Source organism: Microcaecilia unicolor, chromosome 6 (assembly GCF_901765095.1).
Source record: "Microcaecilia unicolor chromosome 6, aMicUni1.1, whole genome shotgun sequence".
Lineage (NCBI taxonomy): Eukaryota > Metazoa > Chordata > Amphibia > Gymnophiona > Siphonopidae > Microcaecilia > Microcaecilia unicolor.
The window spans coordinates 297,772,470-297,795,301 of NC_044036.1; the positions used below are offsets into that span (position 1 = coordinate 297,772,470).

At 42.9% G+C, this 22,832-nt stretch overlaps 1 protein-coding gene across 1 annotated transcript in view; it reads right to left on the minus strand.

Moving 5' to 3' along the window:
* Positions 1–14,956: 14,956 nt before the first annotated feature.
* Positions 14,957–22,832, minus strand: part of LOC115473218 (myosin-3-like) — a 59,629-nt gene continuing 51,753 nt past the window's right edge. Inside the window, 11 exon segments of the mRNA XM_030207999.1 lie at positions 14,957–16,243; positions 19,848–19,985; positions 20,085–20,176; positions 20,265–20,373; positions 20,689–20,789; positions 20,792–20,858; positions 21,469–21,488; positions 21,491–21,593; positions 22,529–22,632; positions 22,635–22,694; positions 22,697–22,730. Of these exon segments, the coding sequence (XP_030063859.1) occupies positions 16,223–16,243; positions 19,848–19,985; positions 20,085–20,176; positions 20,265–20,373; positions 20,689–20,789; positions 20,792–20,858; positions 21,469–21,488; positions 21,491–21,593; positions 22,529–22,632; positions 22,635–22,694; positions 22,697–22,730 (849 nt within the window). The 3' untranslated portion in view covers positions 14,957–16,222.

Consider the following 22,832-nt stretch of genomic DNA (forward strand, 5'->3'; position numbering starts at 1 on the left):
TTTGCGAGATTGGAAGTTATTTTGGGATTTGGAAGACAGTCTAGAAAAATGCTAAATAAAATTAAAAAAATCTTTGGGGATACCTGGGTACATGCATATTTTTCTCTGTGTAGACTTTGTCACATTTCAAAGCAAAACGACATATGGGAGTGGAGCAGGAGCCAACTTTTCAGAATGATTAGGGGTGCTAAACCCAATGGACATTCCCTGGGCACAATCAAGGAGAACCACGTGACAGAGCTGGCTCCTATGAAAGAGTGGCCATGTGATTAGAGCATAGAGCTAAGAACAAGGAAAGCCAGAGTTCAAATCCCACTGTTGCTTCTTGTGACCTTGTGCAGCTCACCTAACCCTTTGTGTTAATTGCCCAACAATCCTTCCAAAAATGTTGGGAACATCCCAAGCAGTTAACACACAGGTTTTATTATTACCATGTGTTTTTTTTTTTGACTAATAACATAAGGCAACTCCAAAACCTTAGCACACCTTACTAAATAGGGGCCTTTGTGTTAAAGAATGTGCAAAGGGAAACAGCCTTAGGTACAGACTTAGAATGTAAGGGGCAGGAAAATATCATACTACCTGAATGCAACTCAGTTTGAACTACTAATGGGAAAGGTGTGAGCTAAATCCAGAAAAAAAAAACCCTGAATTCTTTCCAGTGCCTGTGTGTAGATTGTGTGGGAATGCTAAATGCTCCAGAATCATTGTCTGGCCTCCAGCAAAGGGGGAAGAAATCACCAGCACTAGCAGAAGAGAGATAAGGCGAGGTAACGCTGAACCTGAGAACACTGCAAACCAGTAGAATCATCTGCCAAGAGTGAGGACAGCTTCGACCACACAGGTGACTGTTACCATTGCCCCAGGGTCTACTAGAAAGCCACCAGGAAAGGGGTGAAGAGGGATCAGCTAAGTCCCTCCATATCCACGATGTTGCCATCGCTATTTGAGAAGTCGAGCAAAGAGATTAGGGTGAGGTCCCACCCAACAGGCCTTGAATGTGTCAGCAAGTTCAGTGAATAAACCAGAGACAGAGGAGAAATGGAATGGAATGAATCAGAAGTACAAACATCCAGATCACATCCACTGTGGGAGGATGAGAGCTCCACAGAAGATGGCAGGAAAGCTATACAGGCAAAAGGAATCAAGTGCCTATTTTTACTGACGCACTTGCTTCCTTTTGCCATTGCAGGGCAGCAACCTCCCTGTCTCCCTAATCCCCCTCCCACCATGATCAGCATCCTCTTTGTCTAACTCCCTCCCCTCATCTCCAGCATCCCCTCTCTGTCTCCCTATTCCTCTCCTTGCACATCCATCATCCTCTCTCTGTGTCTCTAGTCCCTCCTGGGCAGGTGGTCCATCATCTTCTCTCTGAGTCCCTAGTCCCTCCTGCCCAGATGGTCCAGCATCTCCCTAAGCTGTGTCCTTATTAACCCCCTCCCCAAGTGGTCCAGTATCTCTCTATGTGCCTATTCCTCCCTTTCTCAGGTGGCTCAACATTTCCTCATCTGTGCCCCTATTTCACCCTCCCCAGATGGTCCAGAATCTCTCCCATCTGTGTCCCTATTCCCTATTCCATGGTCCCATTGTGTCCAGCACCTCACCTTCAACCCCTCCCCACCAGTCCATCATTTCCCTATTTTATTTCCCCATCCATGGCCCCTGTAATCCTCCCCCCCCCCCCCGAAAAAAAAAAAAAAAAAAAAGAAGTCCAACATCTCCTTTTGGGTGTGGATCATAAGTACATAAGTACATAAGTAGTGCCATACTGGGAAAGACCAAAGGTCCATCTAGCCCAGCATCCTGTCACCGACAGTGGCCAATCCAGGTCAAGGGCACCTGGCACGCTCCCTAAACGTAAAAACATTCCAGACAAGTTATACCTAAAAATGCGGAATTTTTCCAAGTCCATTTAATAGCGGTCTATGGACTTGTCCTTTAGGAATCTATCTAACCCCTTTTTAAACTCCGTCAAGCTAACTGCCCGTACCACGTTCTCCGGCAACGAATTCCAGAGTCTAATTACACGTTGGGTGAAGAAAAATTTTCTCCGATTCGTTTTAAATTTACCACACTGTAGCTTCAACTCATGCCCTCTAGTCCTAGTATTTTTGGATAGCGTGAACAGTCGCTTCACATCCACCCGATCCATTCCACTCATTATTTTATACACTTCTATCATATCTCCCCTCAGCCATCTCTTCTCCAAGCTGAAAAGCCCTAGCCTTCTCAGCCTCTCTTCATAGGAAAGTCGTCCCATCCCCACTATCATTTTCGTCGCCCTTCGCTGTACCTTTTCCAATTCTACTATATCTTTTTTGAGATACGGAGACCAGTACTGAACACAATACTCCAGGTGCGGTCGCACCATGGAGCGATACAACGGCATTATAACATCCGCACACCTGGACTCCATACCCTTCCTAATAACACCCAACATTCTATTCGCTTTCCTAGCCGCAGCAGCACACTGAGCAGAAGGTTTCAGCGTATCATCGACGACGACACCCAGATCCCTTTCTTGATCCGTAACTCCTAACGTGGAACCTTGCAAGATGTAGCTATAATTCGGGTTCCTCTTACCCACATGCATCACTTTGCACTTGTCAACATTGAACTTCATCTGCCACTTGCACGCCCATTCTCCCAGTCTCGCAAGGTCCTCCTGTAATCGTTCACATTCCTCCTGCGACTTGACGACCCTGAATAATTTTGTGTCATCGGCGAATTTAATTACCTCACTAGTTATTCCCATCTCTAGGTCATTTATAAATACATTAAAAAGCAACGGACCCAGCACAGACCCCTGCGGGACCCCACTAACTACCCTCCTCCACTGAGAATACTGGCCACGCAATCCTACTCTCTGCTTCCTATCTTTCAACCAGTTCTTAATCCATAATAGTACCCTACCTCCGATTCCATGACTCTGCAATTTCTTCAGGAGTCTTTCGTGCGGCACTTTGTCAAACGCCTTCTGAAAATCCAGATATACAATATCAACCGGCTCCCCATTGTCCACATGTTTGCTTACCCCCTCAAAAAAATGCATTAGATTGGTGAGGCAAGACTTCCCTTCACTAAATCCGTGCTGACTTTGTCTCATCAGTCCATGTTTTTGTATATGCTCTGCAATTTTATTCTTAATAATAGCCTCCACCATCTTGCCCGGCACCGACGTCAGACTCACCGGTCTATAATTTCCCGGATCTCCTCTGGAACCCTTCTTAAAAATCGGAGTAACATTGGCTACCCTCCAGTCTTCCGGTATTACACTCGATTTTAGGGACAGGTTGCATATTTCTAACAGTAGCTCCGCAAGTTCATTTTTTAGTTCTATTAATACTCTGGGATGAATACCATCAGGTCCCGGTGATTTACTACTCTTCAGCTTGCTGAACTGACCCATTACATCCTCCAAGGTTACAGAGAATTTGTTTAGTTTCTCCGACTCCCCCGCTTCAAATATTCTTTCCGGCACCGGTGTCCCCCCCAAATCCTCCTCGGTGAAGACCGAAGCAAAGAATTCATTTAATTTCTCCGCTACGGCTTTGTCCTCCTTGATCGCCCCTTTAACACCATTTTCGTCCAGCGGCCCAACCGACTCTTTGGCCGGTTTCCTGCTTTTAATGTATCTAAAAAAATTTTTACTATGTATTTTTGCTTCCAACGCTAATTTCTTCTCAAAGTCCTTTTTTGCCCTCCTTATCTCCGCTTTGCATTTGGCTTGGCATTCCTTATGATCTATCCTGTTACTTTCAGTTGGTTCTCTTCTCCACTTTCTGAAGGATTGTTTTTTGGCTCTAATGATTTCCTTTATCTTACTGTTTAGCCACGCCGGCTGACGTTTAGTCTTTTTTCCCTTTTTTCTAATACGTGGAATATATTTGTCCTGAACCTCCAGGATGGTGTTTTTAAACAGCATCCACGCCTGATGCAAGTTTTTTACTCTGCGAGCTGCTCCTTTCAGTCTTTTTTTCACCATTTTTCTCATTTTGTCGTAATCACCTTTTCTATAGTTAAACGCTAGCGTACTTGATTTCCTAGTTTCACTTCCTTCAATGCCAATATCAAAACCGATCATATTATGATCACTGTTATCAAGCGGCCCTCGTATCGTTACCCCCTGCACTAGATCATGAGCACCACTAAGGACTAAGTCTAGTATTTTTCCTTCTCTTGTCGGCTCCTGAACTAGCTGTTCCATGAAGCTGTCCTTGATTTCATCAAGAAATCTTATGTCCCTTGCGTGTACAGATGTTACATTAACCCAGTCTATATGCGGGTAATTGAAATCCCCCATTATTATTGTGTTGCCCAGTTTGTTTGCGTCCCTGATTTCCTTTAACATTTCCGCATCCGTCTGTTCGTCCTGGCCAGGCGGACGGTAGTACACTCCTATCACTATCCTTTTCCCCTTTGCACATGGAATTTCAATCCACAGTGATTCCAAGGAGTGTTTTGTTTCCTGCAGAATTTTCAATCTATTTGATTCAAGGCTCTCGTTAATATACAATGCTACCCCTCCACCAATCCGATTCACCCTATCACTACGATATAATTTGTACCCCGGTATGACAGTGTCCCACTGGTTATCCTCCTTCCACCAGGTCTCAGAGATGCCTATTATATCTAATTTTTCATTTAGTGCAATATATTCTAACTCCCCCATCTTATTTCTTAGGCTCCTGGCATTCGCATATAGACATTTCAAACTATGTTTGTTGTTCCTAAGTACATCATGCTTAGTACTTGACAGTATTAATTGGCAATCTTTTGTCTGATTTTTATTGTTATTTAAAGATACCCGATCTACTACAATCTCTTTTGCAACCTCACTATCAGGATACTCTATCTTCCCTGTTATGGTGATATCTTTGAAAGATACCTTATCCCGAACCATGCTCTTTTGAGCGACTGTCGGCCTTCCCCCCATTTCTAGTTTAAAAGCTGCTCTATCTCCTTCTTAAACGCCGATGCCAGCAGCCTGGTCCCACTCTGGTTAAGATGGAGCCCATCCTTTCGGAATAGGCTCCCCCTTCCCCAGAATGTTGCCCAGTTCCTAACAAATCTAAAGCCCTCCTCCCTGCACCATCGTCTCATCCACGCATTGAGACTCTGGAGCTCTGCCTGTCTCTTGGGCCCTGCGCGTGGCACAGGTAGCATTTCAGAAAATGCTACCCTGGAGGATCTGGATTTCAGCTTTCTACCTGAGCCTAAATTTTGCTTCCAGAACCTCTCTCCCACATTTTCCTATGTCATTAGTACCCACATGTACCAAGACAGCCGTCTCCTCCCCAGCACTATATAAAATCCTATCTAGGTGACGCGTGAGGTCCGCCACCTTCGCACCAGGCAGGCAAGTCACAAGGCGATCCTCACGTCCACCAGCCACCCAGCTATCTATATGCCTAATGATTGAATCACCAAGTACAACAGCTGTCCTAACCTTTCCCTCCCGGGCAACATTTGGAGATATATCCTCGGTGCGAAAGGATAATACATCCCCTGGTGGGCAGGTCCTGGCTACAGGAGTACTTCCTACTTCACCAGGGTGATGCTCTCCTTCTAGGAGACCTCCCTCCTCCAAGGTAGCACAGGGGCTACCTGACTGGAGGTGGGACTTCTCTACAACATCCCTGTAGGTCTCCTCTATGTACCTCTCTGTCTCCCTCAGCTCCATCAAGTCTGCTACTCTAGCCTCAAGAGAACGGACACGTTCTCTGAGAGCTAGGAGCTCTTTGCATCGGGCACACACATATGACACCTCACCAATTGGGAGATAATCATACATGTGACACTCAATGCAAAAGACTGGATAGCACCCCTCTCGCTGCTGGACTGCTGACTCCATCTTAGTGTTTTTTGAGTTTTTCCGTAATTTAAAACTTGCTAAAGTATTAAGGATATCAGCCTATCACTAACTTACAGTTCCTCCTTTAAACCCCAATCTTCAAGTTCCGAAAGCACAAGCAAAATTTGTTCACTTACCAGAGAAATATCCTCTTCTCCCAGAACTTATCATGTATTTGATATTCCACTTTTCTGTGGTACAACAAAGTCCCACTGACCGTAGATCCCTGGGACCAAACCTGAAACAGTCACATTAATTCTGAAATAATGCATGGGGCCTGCTTTCAGCATACATACACAGACAGAGATGCTAGTCTTACCCCTTCTGATATAGGCTTTCTGTATCTGTGGGGGTGGGACCAGCATCACTGTCTGCATTCATGTAATGAAGGCAAGCCTTGCATGTTATTTCAGAATTAATGTGTCTGTTTCAGTAGGGTGCCTCAGCCTATGGGAAAGGAAGATGATGGAGTGCAGCTGCAGCAGAGAGCTGCTCTTGAGTTTTGCGGTGGTCAGCAGAAAACTGGCACCTACATTGGGTCATTCTTTTCTGTTGTCCTCCATTCTTATATTTAAAAAACAGCCAGGTTGGCCAAATACTAGCTGGTTGGCAACCATTGTCCATCAGGCTTGGTGTGACTCTAATCCCATGGCACAACATCAAGCTTGCTCTGCTTCCCCTCCCCCACCCCTCACTGTACACCCAAAAGCTTGCTCTGCCCTCACCCTTACCCTTACCTAACATCCCATGCTCCCAAGCTTGTTATGCTTCCCACCTAAATTGTACACCCCTAAACTCCCCCCCTATCTTGGCATCGGGGGCTGGCATCCTGTCTCCCTGCCTCAAACACGCAGCAAGAGGAGGAGGTATTAAAGGCTGGACGTTGGGCCATGTTCTCCTCTGCCATCTTAGCCCTGACTGTTCATTTGAACCATACTATTGTATGGCAGTCCAAACAGTTCAAAAAGCAGTGAGGCCTAAGGCCACAGAGGAGGAGGAGGAGGACGTGGTTTTCTGTGCACTTTGCACCTCCTCCTCTTTCCACGTAGTCAGAGCAGAGAAGGGAAAGAGGAATAGAGGACAGCTGCGTGTGTCTGTGCGGAATTTGGCATAGCAAGTGCAGAATTCTGTGCAGGGAGGGAATTCAATGCAAATTCTGCTTTTTGCAGTTGCAAATAGAAATCAAACAAAATAAAACATGGAAAAGAAAATAAGATGATACCTTTTTTATTGGACATAACTTAATACATTTCTTGATTAGCTTTCGAAGGTTGCCCTTCTTCCTCAGATCGGAAATAAGCAAATGTGCTAGCTGACAGTGTATATAAGTGAAAACATTCAAGCATTACTATAACAGTCTGACAGGGTGGGAGGAGAGGGGTGGGTAGGAAGTATGCATGGGGACATCAAAGCATATCATTGATATTCTAACAGGGTGGGTGTGGATAGGTGAGGGGAGGGTGATCAACAGAGACATATAGCTTTATGGTTTATAATGGGCTAGGAACCCCAGATCCTTGTTAAGTCCTTTCTGTTGGGTGTTAAAATATTCAATCATTCTGACTTCAAAGGTCTTACGTTCTTGTATGGTTTTAAAGTTACCTTTGAGGATTCTCACTGTGAAATCACTGGTACAGTGTCCTGGTCCTGTAAAATGTTGACCAACAGGCGTGGGAACCCTGCTGGCACCAGTATTGTTCATATGATGTCTATGTAAATTGAATCTTGTCTTGAGCATCTGGCCTGTTTCTCCAATATAGCATCCTTCGTTACATTTTTTACACTGAATGATATATACCACATTGGAAGATGAGCAAGTGAAAGATCCCTTTATGTTGAATATCTTTCCTTTGTGGATGACTTTGGGGTCCTGTGAAATATTTTGGCATAGTTTGCAACTGGATAAATTACAGGGAAGTGTGCCCTTCTGTTCCTTTTCAGTCTGTGAAGGAAGTTTACTTCTGATTAGCTTGTGTTTTAAATTGGGTGGCTGTCGGAAGGCCAGTACTGGTGGGGATGGGAATATCTCTTTCAGTAATTCATCCTCCTGGAGTATAGGTTGTAGATCTCTTATGATTTTCCTCAGTTTTTCCAGCTCTGGATTGTATGTCACTACAAGCGGGATTCTGTCTGTGGATTTTTTCTTTTTGTACTGTAGCAGATTCTCCCTGGGTGTTTTGAGGGAGGAGGCAATATTTCTTGGAGATTATTTTGGGGTTGTAGCCCTTCTGTTTGAAGGATTCAGTCAGGGTTTTAAGGTGTCTGTCTCTGTCCCCTGGGTCAGAGCAGATACGGTGGTATCTTGTGGCTACAACCCCAAAATAATCTCCAAGAATATTGCCTCCTCCCTCAAAACACCCAGGGAGAATCTGCTACAGTACAAAAAGAAAAAATCCACAGACAGAATCCCGCTTGTAGTGACATACAATCCAGAGCTGGAAAAACTGAGGAAAATCATAAGAGATCTACAACCTATACTCCAGGAGGATGAATTACTGAAAGAGATATTCCCATCCCCACCAGTACTGGCCTTCCGACAGCCACCCAATTTAAAACACAAGCTAATCAGAAGTAAACTTCCTTCACAGACTGAAAAGGAACAGAAGGGCACACTTCCCTGTAATTTATCCAGTTGCAAACTATGCCAAAATATTTCACAGGACCCCAAAGTCATCCACAAAGGAAAGATATTCAACATAAAGGGATCTTTCACTTGCTCATCTTCCAATGTGGTATATATCATTCAGTGTAAAAAATGTAACGAAGGATGCTATATTGGAGAAACAGGCCAGATGCTCAAGACAAGATTCAATTTACATAGACATCATATGAACAATACTGGTGCCAGCAGGGTTCCCACGCCTGTTGGTCAACATTTTACAGGACCAGGACACTGTACCAGTGATTTCACAGTGAGAATCCTCAAAGGTAACTTTAAAACCATACAAGAACATAAGACCTTTGAAGTCAGAATGATTGAATATTTTAACACCCAACAGAAAGGACTTAACAAGGATCTGGGGTTCCTAGCCCATTATAAACCATAAAGCTGTATGTCTCTGTTGATCACCCTCCCCTCACCTATCCACACCCACCCTGTTAGAATATCAATGATATGCTTTGATGTCCCCATGCATACTTCCTACCCACCCCCCTCCTCCCACCCTGTCAGACTGTCATAGTAATGCTTGAATGTTTTCACTTATATACACTGTCAGCTAGCACATTTGCTTATTTCCGATCTGAGGAAGAAGGGCAACCTTCGAAAGCTAATCAAGAAATGTATTAAGTTATGTCCAATAAAAAAGGTAGCATCTTATTTTCTTTTCCATGTTTTATTTTGTTTGATTTCTATTGATAACCTTAAGAGTGGACTAACACGGCTACCACACTCCTCTACTGCAGTTGCAAAGAATTCCCCCAAGAGTAGACAGTGGGGAAGTGCTTTCTTGGGCTGTAATTACGCACAGTACAGTCTCGATTATCCAACCTTCACTAATCCAACGATCCGGCATATCCGACAGACCCCCCCCCCTGGTGATGTCATCGTGATAGTCACAAACAGAAGGCAAATTGCTTCACTGGAGAAAAAACGCCATGCAAAAATACAGTAGAGCAAAGGATAGAGGTCTCCCCCCAGTGTTTTAGAACTTTTAAACAAAGACATTTTTGGATACCATCTGCGAGAGAGGTCTCTTTCCTTTGCTCTACTGTTACTTGCTTGACGTCATCGCGATGCCATTAAGAAGGGCGCAGGTTCTCTTCCTGTTTTCCAGCTTCACACACTGCTGGTTAGTGTTAATAAACAGTAATGTATTTTAAATACAGATACCCTATGCCTGTTCTTTATGCATAAAGTATGTTTTCCATGCATTTTTAAAGGGGTTACCATTGTTTTCTGTATTATTCGACTTTTCACTTATCCGACAATGGCTCAGTCTCATTTATGTTAGATAATCAAGACTGTACTGTGCATTACATGGGCTGAGATCCTGGGAAACTGCATTCAAGTCCCACTGCAGCTCCTTGTAATCCTGCACAAGTAACTTAACACTCCATTGCCCCAGGTACAAAATTTAGATAGTGAGCCCACTAGGGACAGAGAAAGTACCTGCATTTATGTAAACTGCTAGGGACAGAAAGACAGCATATCAAATCCTTGACCATTTACCATTTTACATATATTATAGAAATGAAACCTGCCTTAACCTGAGCAGGCTACAATCAGGAGCTTTCTTCTATGCTCATGCACACTTTCTAAAGAGCCTAACAACATAAGAACACAAGACTAGCCAAGTTGGGACAGACCAATGGTCCACCTAGCCCAGTATCCTGTTTCCAACAGTGGTCAATCCAGGTCACAAGTACCTAGCAGAAACCCAGAGAAGCAACATTCCATTCTACCAAACCCCCAGGGTTAAGTAATGGCTATCCCTATGTCTACTTTAATAGTAGTTTTTAAACCCAGATACAAAACCTGTTTTTTTTTTTACCACATTCAAATATAGGCAGTCACCATCAGGGCCGCCGAGATGGGGGGGGGGGGAGATTCTTTGAACCCGGCCTCCAAGAGAGGGGCCAGTGTCAGAAGGTTCTGCTCCCTCGGTTTGTCTCTTTCCTGCTTTTGAGGTTAAGCACCCAGGTGATTGCGTTAACATGATAAGACGGATCCAGGCACACAGGAGCAGGAGAGTGATAGACCGAGGGAGGAGCAGAAGCAGGAAGGTAAGGGCTGTGGGGGCGGCGACAGCCTGAGAGGGCAGGGGAAGCCTGAGTGGGGGGGGGGGGGGGGGGGGCGGCAGTCCTGTCCCAGGCCCAGCTCTGTTTCTCAACAGCGCTGGTCACCACTAAAGTATTTATGCTTTTGTGGAAGCTTAGGAGGATTAGATCGTATTTTGATTTGGATATATTTCAGCTTATCCTACAAAGATAAGCGGAGGCTCCAGACAATAAGCGATACACTTGATTTGTGGGGTTTCAAAGTTTGAAAGGGTGACACCTTTGTACTTAAAATTTCATTGGCTTCCTATTAAAGCTTGCTCCATCTTTAAACTTGTAAAACATTTTTTGTAAAACATTTTTAATTATAATATTAACTATGTAATTAAACATTATTGTTAAATTCCGGGATATTGATCCTGTTACCTTGTCATGTGATCCGCATAGAACTATCAATGGTAATTGCGGAATACAATATTCATGTAACACAACAAACTGTGCTCTCTAACATTTCTTATCCTTCATGGTCTAGCCCCATCATACATTTCAGATCTTGCTAATGTATCCCCTAGAAACTGTATTTTTGAGTCTAGACATTACTTGTTTTTGTATTTTCCTATGGTTAAAAATGCTGTATATAAGTCATGTTTATTTAAGTCATTCTCATATCAGTCAGTAAGGTGGTGGAATTCCTTACCTGAATATATAAGCTCTGTATCTGACTAATGAATATTTTGTAAACTGTTGAAAGACATTTCTGTTTCAGAAATTCATAGACTGTTAAATGTTAGTTTGGTGAATTTGTGAATTCCCAGGCCTGTCTAGATTCTCAGTATGTAAACCACACCAAACTTGTGTGGATAGTGCAGGTTATTAGTACCCAATGTAATGTAACTATTTGTTGAATGAAAACAAATATATATTTTCTCCTAATTGTTTTGGAAGTATCACCATGTAACTTCATGGAATGCTCCCTAGTCTTCGCATTTTTTTTGAAAGAGTAAACAATCGATTTACGTTTACCTGTTCTACTCCACTCAAGATTTTGTAGACCTCTATCATATCCCTCTTCAGCCATCTCTAACCTCTTAATCTTTTCCTCATAGGGGAATTTTTTCATCCCTTTAATCCTTTTGGTCACCCTCGTTTGAGCCTTTTCTAATTCTGCTATATCTTCTTATTGTAATTGATAGTCTCTCTCTTGGGCACTTTGAGGTAGTTTCATTTTTGCTATCCCAGTCAAGCACAGAACAACTGCAGATCCCCCTATGCTTTAGATAGTGTTATAATTACTTAGAGACTATAAAAAGGATGATTGAATATTACACTGTCCCATGAAGAAGCTCCTTGATTAGCTCCTTGGGAATAGGATGAAAGTTCCTGTCATGTCTGAATTCATTCTTTGCATGCTTACACAGCATAAGGTCCTGATTAAATTACTACCACAGGCAGGCTGACATTTTCAAGACATGACAGAGGACATTTTAAGGGAAGGAGGTCAACAGGAGGAGACTGTTAATCTTCTCAGCATGAAGCATTAAGGCAGAAACCTGTGGCCCTTAGTCTAATGAGAGGGAATTATGGACCTTATTCAATAAAGACTTTTTCCATGGGCACAGAATGGGAAAAGGTTCGTTTGAGTAAGACCCAAAGATAGTTATTAGCACCATGGTAACTAAGAAGATCTAAAAAAAGATGGAACCAAATACAGTTGGCGCGTCAGCCGAGCAACAGCTCTCTGGTAACTCTCCAGAGCATTAGGTTCTGTCTTATTTTAGAACTTCTTAGACACTACTCAAAAAGGGAAGAGGGGGAAGGAAAAGAAGAAGGAGAAAGAAAGGAGGAGATATGAAGAGAGTGCAGAAGCTAAATTAGAAGGCATAAAAATAAAGGAGGAAAGTGATAGGGTGCAAGAAAGAGAGAGAAGGGAGAAAGCAGAAAAGCACAGGAAGATGGGGAAAAAGAGGTAAAGGAGTGGGAAATTGAGAGGATAGAGAGATGAGAAGGGAGGGAAGGAAGGAAAAAGGAACCTTGCACAGGAATTGAGGAAAAGGTAAAAGTTACCATCCACAGTGTGCACCAGATTTCACTATGGCAACAGCTTATTTTACCACCCAGCCCTGTCCTGATCTTCCTGCTAATTAAAATAAAGCTCAGCTCTCATAGGCTGTTGGTGACTCTGACTACAGGAACTAGTGGATTCATTTCAGGAGAAATTCTATGATAGCCTGCACCTTTTAGGATTTTACTCTAAATTTAACGTTATACCAAATGAAATCTGTGGCAACCAATCGGATCTTTATTTGCTCCAAAAACTCTGGCAATCAGAACACATGTTCTCTGGCTCATTCAGACATAATTTGGGTCAACGTCAGAGGCCAGCTGGCTTTATTAAATCACAGAGGAGCTAAGTTTGAGAAATACAGCCAGACAGAGAGTCAAGTTTTGAAAGCAGAGCTTTAGCTAATCAGAGAACAGTTCACTTGAAGCACAAACACCAATGTTAACAAAACCCAGGTCATTTGTAATTTGTGTACTTGATGAGATAGCTGGTTAACTCTCTTCTGAGCTCCCTAATATGAACTGGTGCTCAGAGTATTTACTTATTTATTTGTAAACCTAATTTTAAAAAGTAACTGTGTCTATACCAAGTACACCGTTTCCTTTTTGTTTGGCAATAACTAGTAGCTCTCAAGGTAACTGATTCCAGTGCTTTATGTTAATCAAAATCCCTCCTGCCTCAGACAACCTTTCTTTCCATTCCATTGCAGAGAGGCAGAATGACCGGTCAACGCTATCCTTTCCCTTGAGTCTTCACTTTTTCTAGCCACATAGAAAAGCCCAGCACTGTCATGGGCTATCATTCATATTTATCTGGGTGTTTCCCCCCTTTTAATCTTATCCCTCACCCAGCTCAGTTCAGATATCTCAAACCACAGACCAGCCCAGGGGCATAGACATAGTATGTGCACAGACTCGTCAATCTCCTCTGTTGCTGGTCAACTTATGCATAAAAGTTCTACAGCATACGAAAAAGTATTTCTATGGCGTCAGGTGTGGTGGGTACGATACAATCTGCTTCCATCTTTTATGGTCTATACATGCCTGTCATGATGCAGCTAAAAAGTTCATGCGTATTTTTGAAAGTTACATGCAGACACTTTTAAAACGATGCACACTGCTATCAGCATACGTTGTTCCCCATGTACCAGAGTGAAGAGAAAAGCTGCAAATACAGACAAACGCACAACAGAAATGCTAAAGAAAGCAGACGAAGATGAGAAAATATGTTTTAAAAGAGCAGGAACGAGAAGGCAGATAGGAGAATCAGAGAAGACCAACAGCATGCAGAGAGAGGATAGAAAACAAGCTGATTTATTTTGTTTGAGGGTTCCTGTTCTAACTAGACGGGTTTTGTTTGAGGTGACAGAAACTACTGCTGTCCACCCTTCTCTGCCAGCTCTGTGGTTCAGTAAGGTATTTTCTGGAATAAAGGGGGACGGGGAGGGGAGCAACGACTTGAGCTGAAAATCTCCCTCTTAACTGGTGGCCCCCTTGAAATTCTGAGTAGTAATTTCAGTGTATCCAACTAGCAACAACTTAATATATAACTTCAATATACAGCTTCCAAACCACTATCACTTCATGATTTAAATGACCTCAGCGATGTCCGTTGCCATCATATTTATTGTAATGGCAACGTTAGACAACATCAATCATCTTCATCGGTCCACTATAAACTAATTCAAGACTTTTATAATTATTTTTATTTGACTTAGCTTTTAAAAGTCCATCTATCTTCAAGTTCAGGGGGTAAAATGCCCGACATATGTTTCGCCCGAGACCAAGCTGTCTCAAGGGACCACGCCCTGGAGGTATTTTAGCGTCAGCTCTGCCTTTGTTCACATTATATAGGGCAGGGCTGACGCTAAAATACCTCTAGGGGGTGGTCCCTTGAGACAGCTCGGTCTCGGGCGAAACATATGTCGGGCATTTTACCCCCTGAGCTTGAGGATAGATGGACTTTTAAAAGCTAAGTCAAAAGCTAAGTCAAATAAAAATAATTATAAAAGTCTTGAATTAGTTTATAGTGGACCGATGAAGATGATTGATGTTGTCTAACGTTGCCATTACAATAAATATGATGGCAACGGACATCGCTGAGGTCATTTAAATCATAAAGTGATAGTGGTTTGGAAGCTGTATATTGAAGTTATATATTAAGTTGTTGCTAGTTGGATACACTGAAATTACTACTCTGGATTGTATGTTTGCTATCCAACAACCAGCTACAAAATAATAGCCGTTGGTGTGGGCCCCTTGAAATTCTGCCATATTTTTTTCAGGTTTGCACATCCTTATATGTAAAACAAGACCACACAATCTGTTTGCAGATGAAAATTTATTTTTAAAATCTCAAGGACAGAAAAGACCACACTGTAGTTAGTGTAACTGTTACCTGCCAGTCATCCAAGGAGACTCACATTGTGTGCGTTTCCATGGCTACACGTCTGAATTAAAGCTTCTGAGAAGGCTCAGTCATATTGTGTATGTTTACATACAATATTTATGCATGTGTTTCAGCATTTCGGGTGAGACATACATTGTGAGAGACACTTTGAGTGTTTCCACAGTTACTGATGTACTGAATGCTGCCTGCAAGACACACATTGTGTGTGTTTCTAACGCTCATCTCAGTCTACACTGAACATATGTAACCACCCAGAATTTTTTATATTCGTAAACTGCATCTCAGTAATGCCCTAGTGATTCAGTTGCTCAGTGCTATAACTGTGCAGTTTGGGAATAATATGAACCTCTAAAGGCCTTTTGACCAGAACGCTCTGACCATATGAAAAATATCAGCCATCAATCTGAGGCAGCATTGAGTACTAAATTCCTAAAAATATCAAGGTACCTGCTTTGTAATTCTTTTGGTCCCTCTATGGAACTCATGCATAGGTCTCCTTCCTTTTCTATCCCAACAGATTATATTTACTTTCTCATTTCTTCTGGGATGAAAGGTGCGTACATCCTAGGGTCACAAAGTTTTTGAACACATTTCCTTCCCTAAGTCCTGCATCTCTTTGTGCTGCATTTCTGCTTCCATGCTACATGTGCCAGTATGACACCCGCCTGATGCACATGGTGGGCACAGATAATCAGGAGATAAGAGTGCACTCAGAGTAATGAAGGAGACCCAGAATTAAGACACAAAGAGAAAGTATTAAAACCCAGAAACAAGCAGGCAAATATTTTAAAGATTCTGACTAGTACTACTGTAATAATGGTCAGCCCAAGCTCTGCCTGAAGGCCTTTGCTCTCAGTAGTTATAAAGGGAAGCTAAAGTCTGATAATGTTTGACTATGCTATAAGTAAGTCCTTGATGCATTCGCCAAAGGTATTCAAAGATTTTGTCCGCTGTTTGTGCATTGTTGTGCTGCTGCAGATCGAAAGATTGAGAAGCAGCTATGGACTACTTGAAAACCATGGCTGGGTAAATCAAGGCATCCTTCATCATTAGGAGGTGTGAAGCGAACTTTTGCTTCCCTTCAAATACACAGTGGCAGTATCAGTTACACGAGCCTTCAGCGCTTCAGTGTAGCATCCACAGTGTGGGGTCTCTTCAGGCGTACTCTGTCCCCCAGCTTATTCTTCACTAATCACCACCTGTAAAGCAGAATGAAGATATGAGAACTTTGGTTGAAGAGAAAGGGCCAAATAGTCTACAAATGTTCTTAAAATGACCTGGGTTAGGAATAACAAGAACAGAGGAGATGCAGCTAATGTACTTGTGACTGGGAGGGGCCATGTGTTAGTGTCTCAAAGTGTCTCTCCATTTCACTCTTATTATAAGGTTCTCTCATTTTTATTTTAATTGTCTAAAAGCACTAAAGCAGATGAGGAGAAAATAATTTGGAGAAATATCTAAACTAGGGTTGATTAACCAGCTAAAAATGGCCCCTGGTAACCAGACATATTCAGTGGCTCTTTACTGGTTAGTCCTGCTGAAAATGTCCGGTTAGTGCCCAACTCAAAACCAGCTATTTTGAGGGCATTCCAGCACTTGGCTGGTTAAGTGCTAATATACCGGCATAGGTAACAGAATAAATAGGACCACATAAAAGTCAGTCCTATCTTTATGCAGTTCATCTTAGCCACTTAAGTGCTGAATATTGCACTTAACCAGCTATTTTGTCAGGTCTACATACCCAGAAATTCAGTGCTGCAGTCTGGATATGGCCCGGCACTGAATTTCTGAGGATAACGCTGATCACTGCCGGATGAATATCAAGCCCACCATATTTAGTCTTCAGATGCCTTTCTGCATTTTGCATGTTCCGTTGGGAGTGGGTACAGCTCATGGTATCCTAGGAAGAATAAGCTGACTAGGAACTGGGTCACACTATTGTATGTTGGGGGAGGCAGACTCTTTAGGGGCTGGGAAACTTTTTTCAAGTCTCATTTTCTGCAATTTGCTTTGCTGCTAATGTACAGGACAATGCCCAGAGAAGCAGGGCTCTGGTAAATATCCTAAATACTGACATGAGAGAATGCATTTTCACAATTAATGTGCCCATTCTGCTGATCTCATAATACATGATGCCCAAATGGCCCATGAGATTTGAAATTACTCCTTCCCAGTGCCAGTATTATGAGGGTAATTTTAGGACAGACTGCCTAGGAGAAGAGGGTGAGCAGGCACCTGGTTCAAGCCTATTCTGCAAAGAAAAGTAAGTGCCTACAGTTCTTTGCAGAATATTTATTTATTTATTTAAAGTGTTTGTTATCCCACTCATCACAGACCATATCAGAGCGGTTTACAATATATAAAAAGAACTGTCTCAAACTCCATGAAACAATACAAAAAACAAAAATTAAGAAACTGTAGGAAGGGATGGATAACACAACAAAGTTCCACCAGTAATTTAACAATAGGCAGTCTGTGACACATAAGGAACATTGGCTACAAAACAATCTAACTTCCACTATAAAGCTGTACTAGTTCTAATTAATCATGGTAGCAATCATATATTAAAAGTTTGTCTAAAAATCCCCCCCCCCAATATTCAAAAGCATTTATCTGGCCAGGATAACCACATGGCCAGTTAAATGTCCCATAACTGGCTATCAGGCTATCGGCCTACATAATCGGCTATCCACCGATTTTCAGCCCCACTTTAGCGGCTATATTGGCCGCGTGAATATGTGGGATATCATAAACTGGTAGAAGCAACTGGCTAAGTCCGAATATCATTATAGCCGGTTATCTTCTAATCACCCAAAAATAAACTAGATATTCAATGCCGGTCACTGGAAATGGCCTGGCATTGAATATCCGAGTTTATTAGTGGCGACTGCGAGAGTTAGCCGGGCTAACACCCACAGTCTGAATATCAGCCCCCCATATCTTTAATCCAGCTTTAAACTTCTTATAAGGCCCTTCTTTCCTTAAATCTATAGGGAGTGAATTCCAAAGCACTGCAGTTACACAGCTAAATGCAGTATTTCTGGATGAATCTAACTAAATTCTCTTACAAAAAGGAATAACCAAATTATTTCCTTGAGAAGAACCTCAGCACACGAGATGGGTGATTAGGAAACAATAGGGAATGCAAATATCTTGGAATCCCTGTATAGTAAGCCTTGTGAGAAAGCAATAAAATTTTAAATTTGATTCTCTCTCTCACAGGAAGCCAAAGTTGCTCTTGTAACAAAGGTGTCACATAATCTTGCTATTTGGCATTAAATTTAATTGCAGAATTTTGAATCAACTGTAAACATTTTAGCTGATACTGGGGACATCCAATTAAGAGAGAAATACAATCATCAATTGTGTTAATCACCAACGTGCAAAAGTGTCTTAGTCGATTGAAAATCTAAGAATTGCTTAACTATTTTTGAGATTTATTTAGACTATTGTACTTCAGGGTCCCAAATCACTCCTAGAGATCATATTGTTTCTTTCCTCTGCACTGAAATATTAGCAATTTTCAGAATAAGTGGTGGAGGAAGTGAAGTGGAAGATATCCATAATACTTCACATTTGACTGGATTGAAAAACATATGATGATCATCCAACCAATATTTAATCTTATCCAAATTCCCTTCTGTCTTCGAAATTCATCATCCGAATGATCATGAACCACAACCAACTGAATATCATCAGCATAAAAATAAGCATGAAGCCCAAGATCCTGAATTAATAGTGCCAACGGTGCTAGGCCCCCCATTAAAGTGGGGACTAAAACAGACCCTTGTGGTACTCCAAATGATAAAGGCAGAGCCTGAGATACTACATCATTTACCAAAACTCAAACGTCCTCCCACAAAAGTATGACCTAAACCAGTTCAAAACCACACCTGAAATCCCTGTCTGTTCTAGTCTCAATAAAGAATTATTGAGTTATAGGCCGATTTCTAATTTGTCATCAGCCCTATAGCTGGTGTAAATGCTAGTGCCTGGATGTTAGCCAGAGCACATGTAAATGATAGAATACTATAATTTATGCATGTATTTGCAAGCTCCATCCATGCTTTGTTCAAACTCCACCCATCAGGGGCGTTGCCAGACAGCAGATTTTGGGTGGGCCTAGTCAAGAAGTGGGTGGGCACCAGTGTTCTCCCCCCCCCCCCCCCCCCCCCAATGTGATGAGGCCAGTATCAGCAGCTTAGGAAGACTGCTGAAGTGGAAAGCAGTGTTTTCAGCACCATCAGGGGGAGGTCTTCAGCTGGCGAAGCTTGGGATCCCCACTAGCTAGCACTAAATATGTGCAGCTGTTGGGTGGGCCTGAGACCTAAGTGGATGGGCCAGGCCCACCTGTGGCTACACCACTGCCACCCATGAGCACAACCCCCCCAGCAAAGTATGCACCATTAAATATGGCACATACATTTGCAGTGGTTTGTATTCTGTAAGTAGCCACTTATGGGCATAAGTGACTAAAAGACTGTCATTTAGTTCCTGCCACCTCAACTAGATAGCTTCTTATAGAACACCCCTATGTGGGCAAGAAGAACAATATGCAGGATCGCGCTGGGAGACCCAATTACACTGAGGAGAATGACTACATTGGCATACCCCTTATCTCAGATATCTGATTTTGTTAGGGGCTTGAGGGATAGAGTGGGCTTTGGGAAATACAATATCAGAATTTAGGTGCTGACTATGTCACAACTGTGCCCCCAGTGCATAAGTTATAGAAATATCCCTGGTGCTGGTGTCCCAGCAGCAGCAATTAGGTAGTGCAGGTGCCCAAGAAAACTTCCTTACTTTTGAGGTAGTAACTTCCCGAGTCTTCACTCTGAGCTTATTGACTTGAGCTTCAGCAATGTCTGCTCTCTCCTCAGCTTCCTCCAGCTCGTGCTGATACTTCCGGCATTTGGTGAGTATGAACGTTGAATGATCCTCCTGCAATTACCATGACAACATTAATGCAAGGTATGAGAAATGCCACAACAGAAAAAAAGCAGGTGAGCTCTGCCAGGTTTGCAGTATCCTATTACTCACAGCCTCCTCAGCTTGTCTCTTGTAGGACTTCACTTTCAGCTGCAGTTTGTCAACCAGGTCCTGTAGCCTCAGTACATTCTTCCTGTCCTCTCCTCACCCTGGGAAAGCGTGTTATAGTAGGTTAGCTTGCAGTGTTACAGATCAGAAGATGAACCTGGAAGTGCTTTTTATGCCATGCACTAACCTGGAACGTAAGCTCCTTGACCCGCCTCTCATACTTCCGAACGCCCTTAATGGCCTCTGCGCTGCGTTTCTGCTCCTGATCCAGCTCTGCATCTAGTTCTCGAATCTGGAGGATAACAGGAAAACTCAGTTTTGCACTCTGTTGTACTAGGATATTCAGGAAAAATAAGAGCCAAAGAAAGCAAAGGTTTCCTGGGCTGTGCAGCTAAAGCCGGGCCGGGACTTCTGGCTCCTGCCTCGTTTAGCAGTTTGGCACTGGTACTGTAAATGAAGACTTACTAACAGCCAAGAGCTGCTCTTACACTGACACCTGGTGCTTAGTGGAAAAAACACATATGAGAAATATTTCTCTAGGGATGTGTGGGCACGCTTCAGGGTTGGGTATGAGGAAGGATACCAAGACAATGGTATTGAGACTCACTCTGGCTTCCAGTTTCTGAAGTTGTTTCTTGCCTCCCTTCAGGGCCAGCTGTTCAGCCTCATCCAGGCGAAGCTGCAGGTCCTTCACCGTCTGATCAAGGTCTTCTTCATCCTCTCCAGATGGGCGCTGGTGTCCTGCTCCTTCTTCAGCTCCTCAGCCATCATGGCAGCCTGCAGTATAAAAGGGCAGAACTAATGACACTTGTAGTAAAAACAGTCATTAGGAAGCTGTTGCTGACGGGAACACATAGCTCTGGTCTACGAGGACACTGTATATTTCACTCCTGTCAAGTAACTTTTTCAGGTGATATTTTTCTCAGGGACACTAGTAAATTCTTTTTTGTCTTTATGACTCCATGCTATCTCAAACTCTTATTCATGTCTTGCTTTTTTTCTTTTGTCAAAACATAACAGGCCAATAATCAGTTGGGGCTGTCAACATTTTATTTTTTTATGTCTGACATTGCAGCTGAAACAAATACAGATATTTAGGGCTGGTATCGACATAATGCCCAGTAGTGAATATCCAGATAGGATGGGTTGGCAATATTCCAACCACTATCCAGGTAGCCTAACTAAATGAAGTTACGACAGCTTTTTTACTATCCTAACTTTATCCAGATAACTTTGTGATTAACAGAAACTTGTGAGACTAAAACAGATGGAAGTTCATTTACAACAGAGAATACTCTTAAAACATAAGTTTCCAGATCAGGCATGGAAGTAAGTCAGAATGAGATAAAAAGCAATGGAATGAAAGGCCCAGGAAGCTGGAACTCACATCGGTGATGGCTTTCTTGCCTTCTCCTCAGCATTTCGGGCCTCCTTGACAGAATCCTCCAACTCGCCTTGTAGCTGAGATATGTCTGTCTCAAGTTTCTTCTTTGTATTGATGAGACTTGTGTTCTGTGCAAGGAAAAGAACAGAAATTATTTAAGACCGACTTTTAGCTCATTTACAGGCTGAAAGGTGCTGGGCTGGCTACTGGCAACCCTGCAAACCAAAAGCATTTCTATATTAAAAATGCATGGTTATCTGGTCTGTATCCCCGTACAAATCCCCCCTGAGTTAGCCAGTCATAAAATGAAGGCTGTGCCTCCCTCTAATAATCTCCTGGAACATCCAGACCTGGAGGGAATGGGCTCTCCAATTCACCCCTGTGCCAAAGACTTTCCAGAAGCGTAGCCAGGATTTGAAGTCAGGGGGAGAAGACCTTCTATAAAATAGGCGCCCAGTCCAAGGCTGAAGGGCTGAGCCAATAGGTGCCATTTAATTCAAAACCCATTTGGGAGTGCAGCTGTTCCCCTTGCACCCCACCTAGCTACGCTTCTGCTTGAACCATCCAATCTGAGAGCTGAAAGGCTCTGCATCCCTATATCAACACTTCAGCCATCCAATTCAAGAGCTGGGAGGCTCTGCATCCCTGTGCCAGACACTTGAACCATCCAATCCGAGAGGTGAAGTCTGTAACCCCTATCAGATGTATGAGTCACTGCTTGTTTTAAGAGAGACATTTATAGCGAAGCACATAGGCCAGAAAGGTACATTAGTGCAGATGTTGTGCCTACTTATAAAGGCAACACAGCACCTACTGCACCAGGGATACATTGAATTGTTTGTGTGTCTGTGCTAGTAAGAACAAGCACACGCATGCAATATTAATAAAATATGTGCATAAATGCCAATGCAATCCTGTGCCCATGCTGCCTATTCTCCATCCTCATGAGCACCTTGGCATATATCACATACCTACACCACCAGGTAATTTAATAAACACAGTTCTATTTGCATCATCCCTTCTAGAATGAACTTTTTCTGCCTTTGTGAGCCCATGTTATTACCTGTGAGTGCAGAAGCTGGACTCGTTCTGTGGCATCCATCAGCTCTTGTTCAGCCAGTTTACGGGCCCGGTCTGTCTGTTCCAGAGCTGCTCTCAGCTCCTCGACTCAGCTGCCAGTAGGTTGTTCCTGCGCTCTACTAATGCCAGCTGTTCCTTCAGGTCTTCTGGCTTCGTAGTGCATCATCCAGGTGCAGCTGCGTATCCTAGACCAAGAATTTATGGCATGACATATTAGCAGTTCTTAGTTGCTGCAGTAGGGATGCCAGTGCATTGTTGTGGACATTAGTTTGCACTTAAAAGCTGAC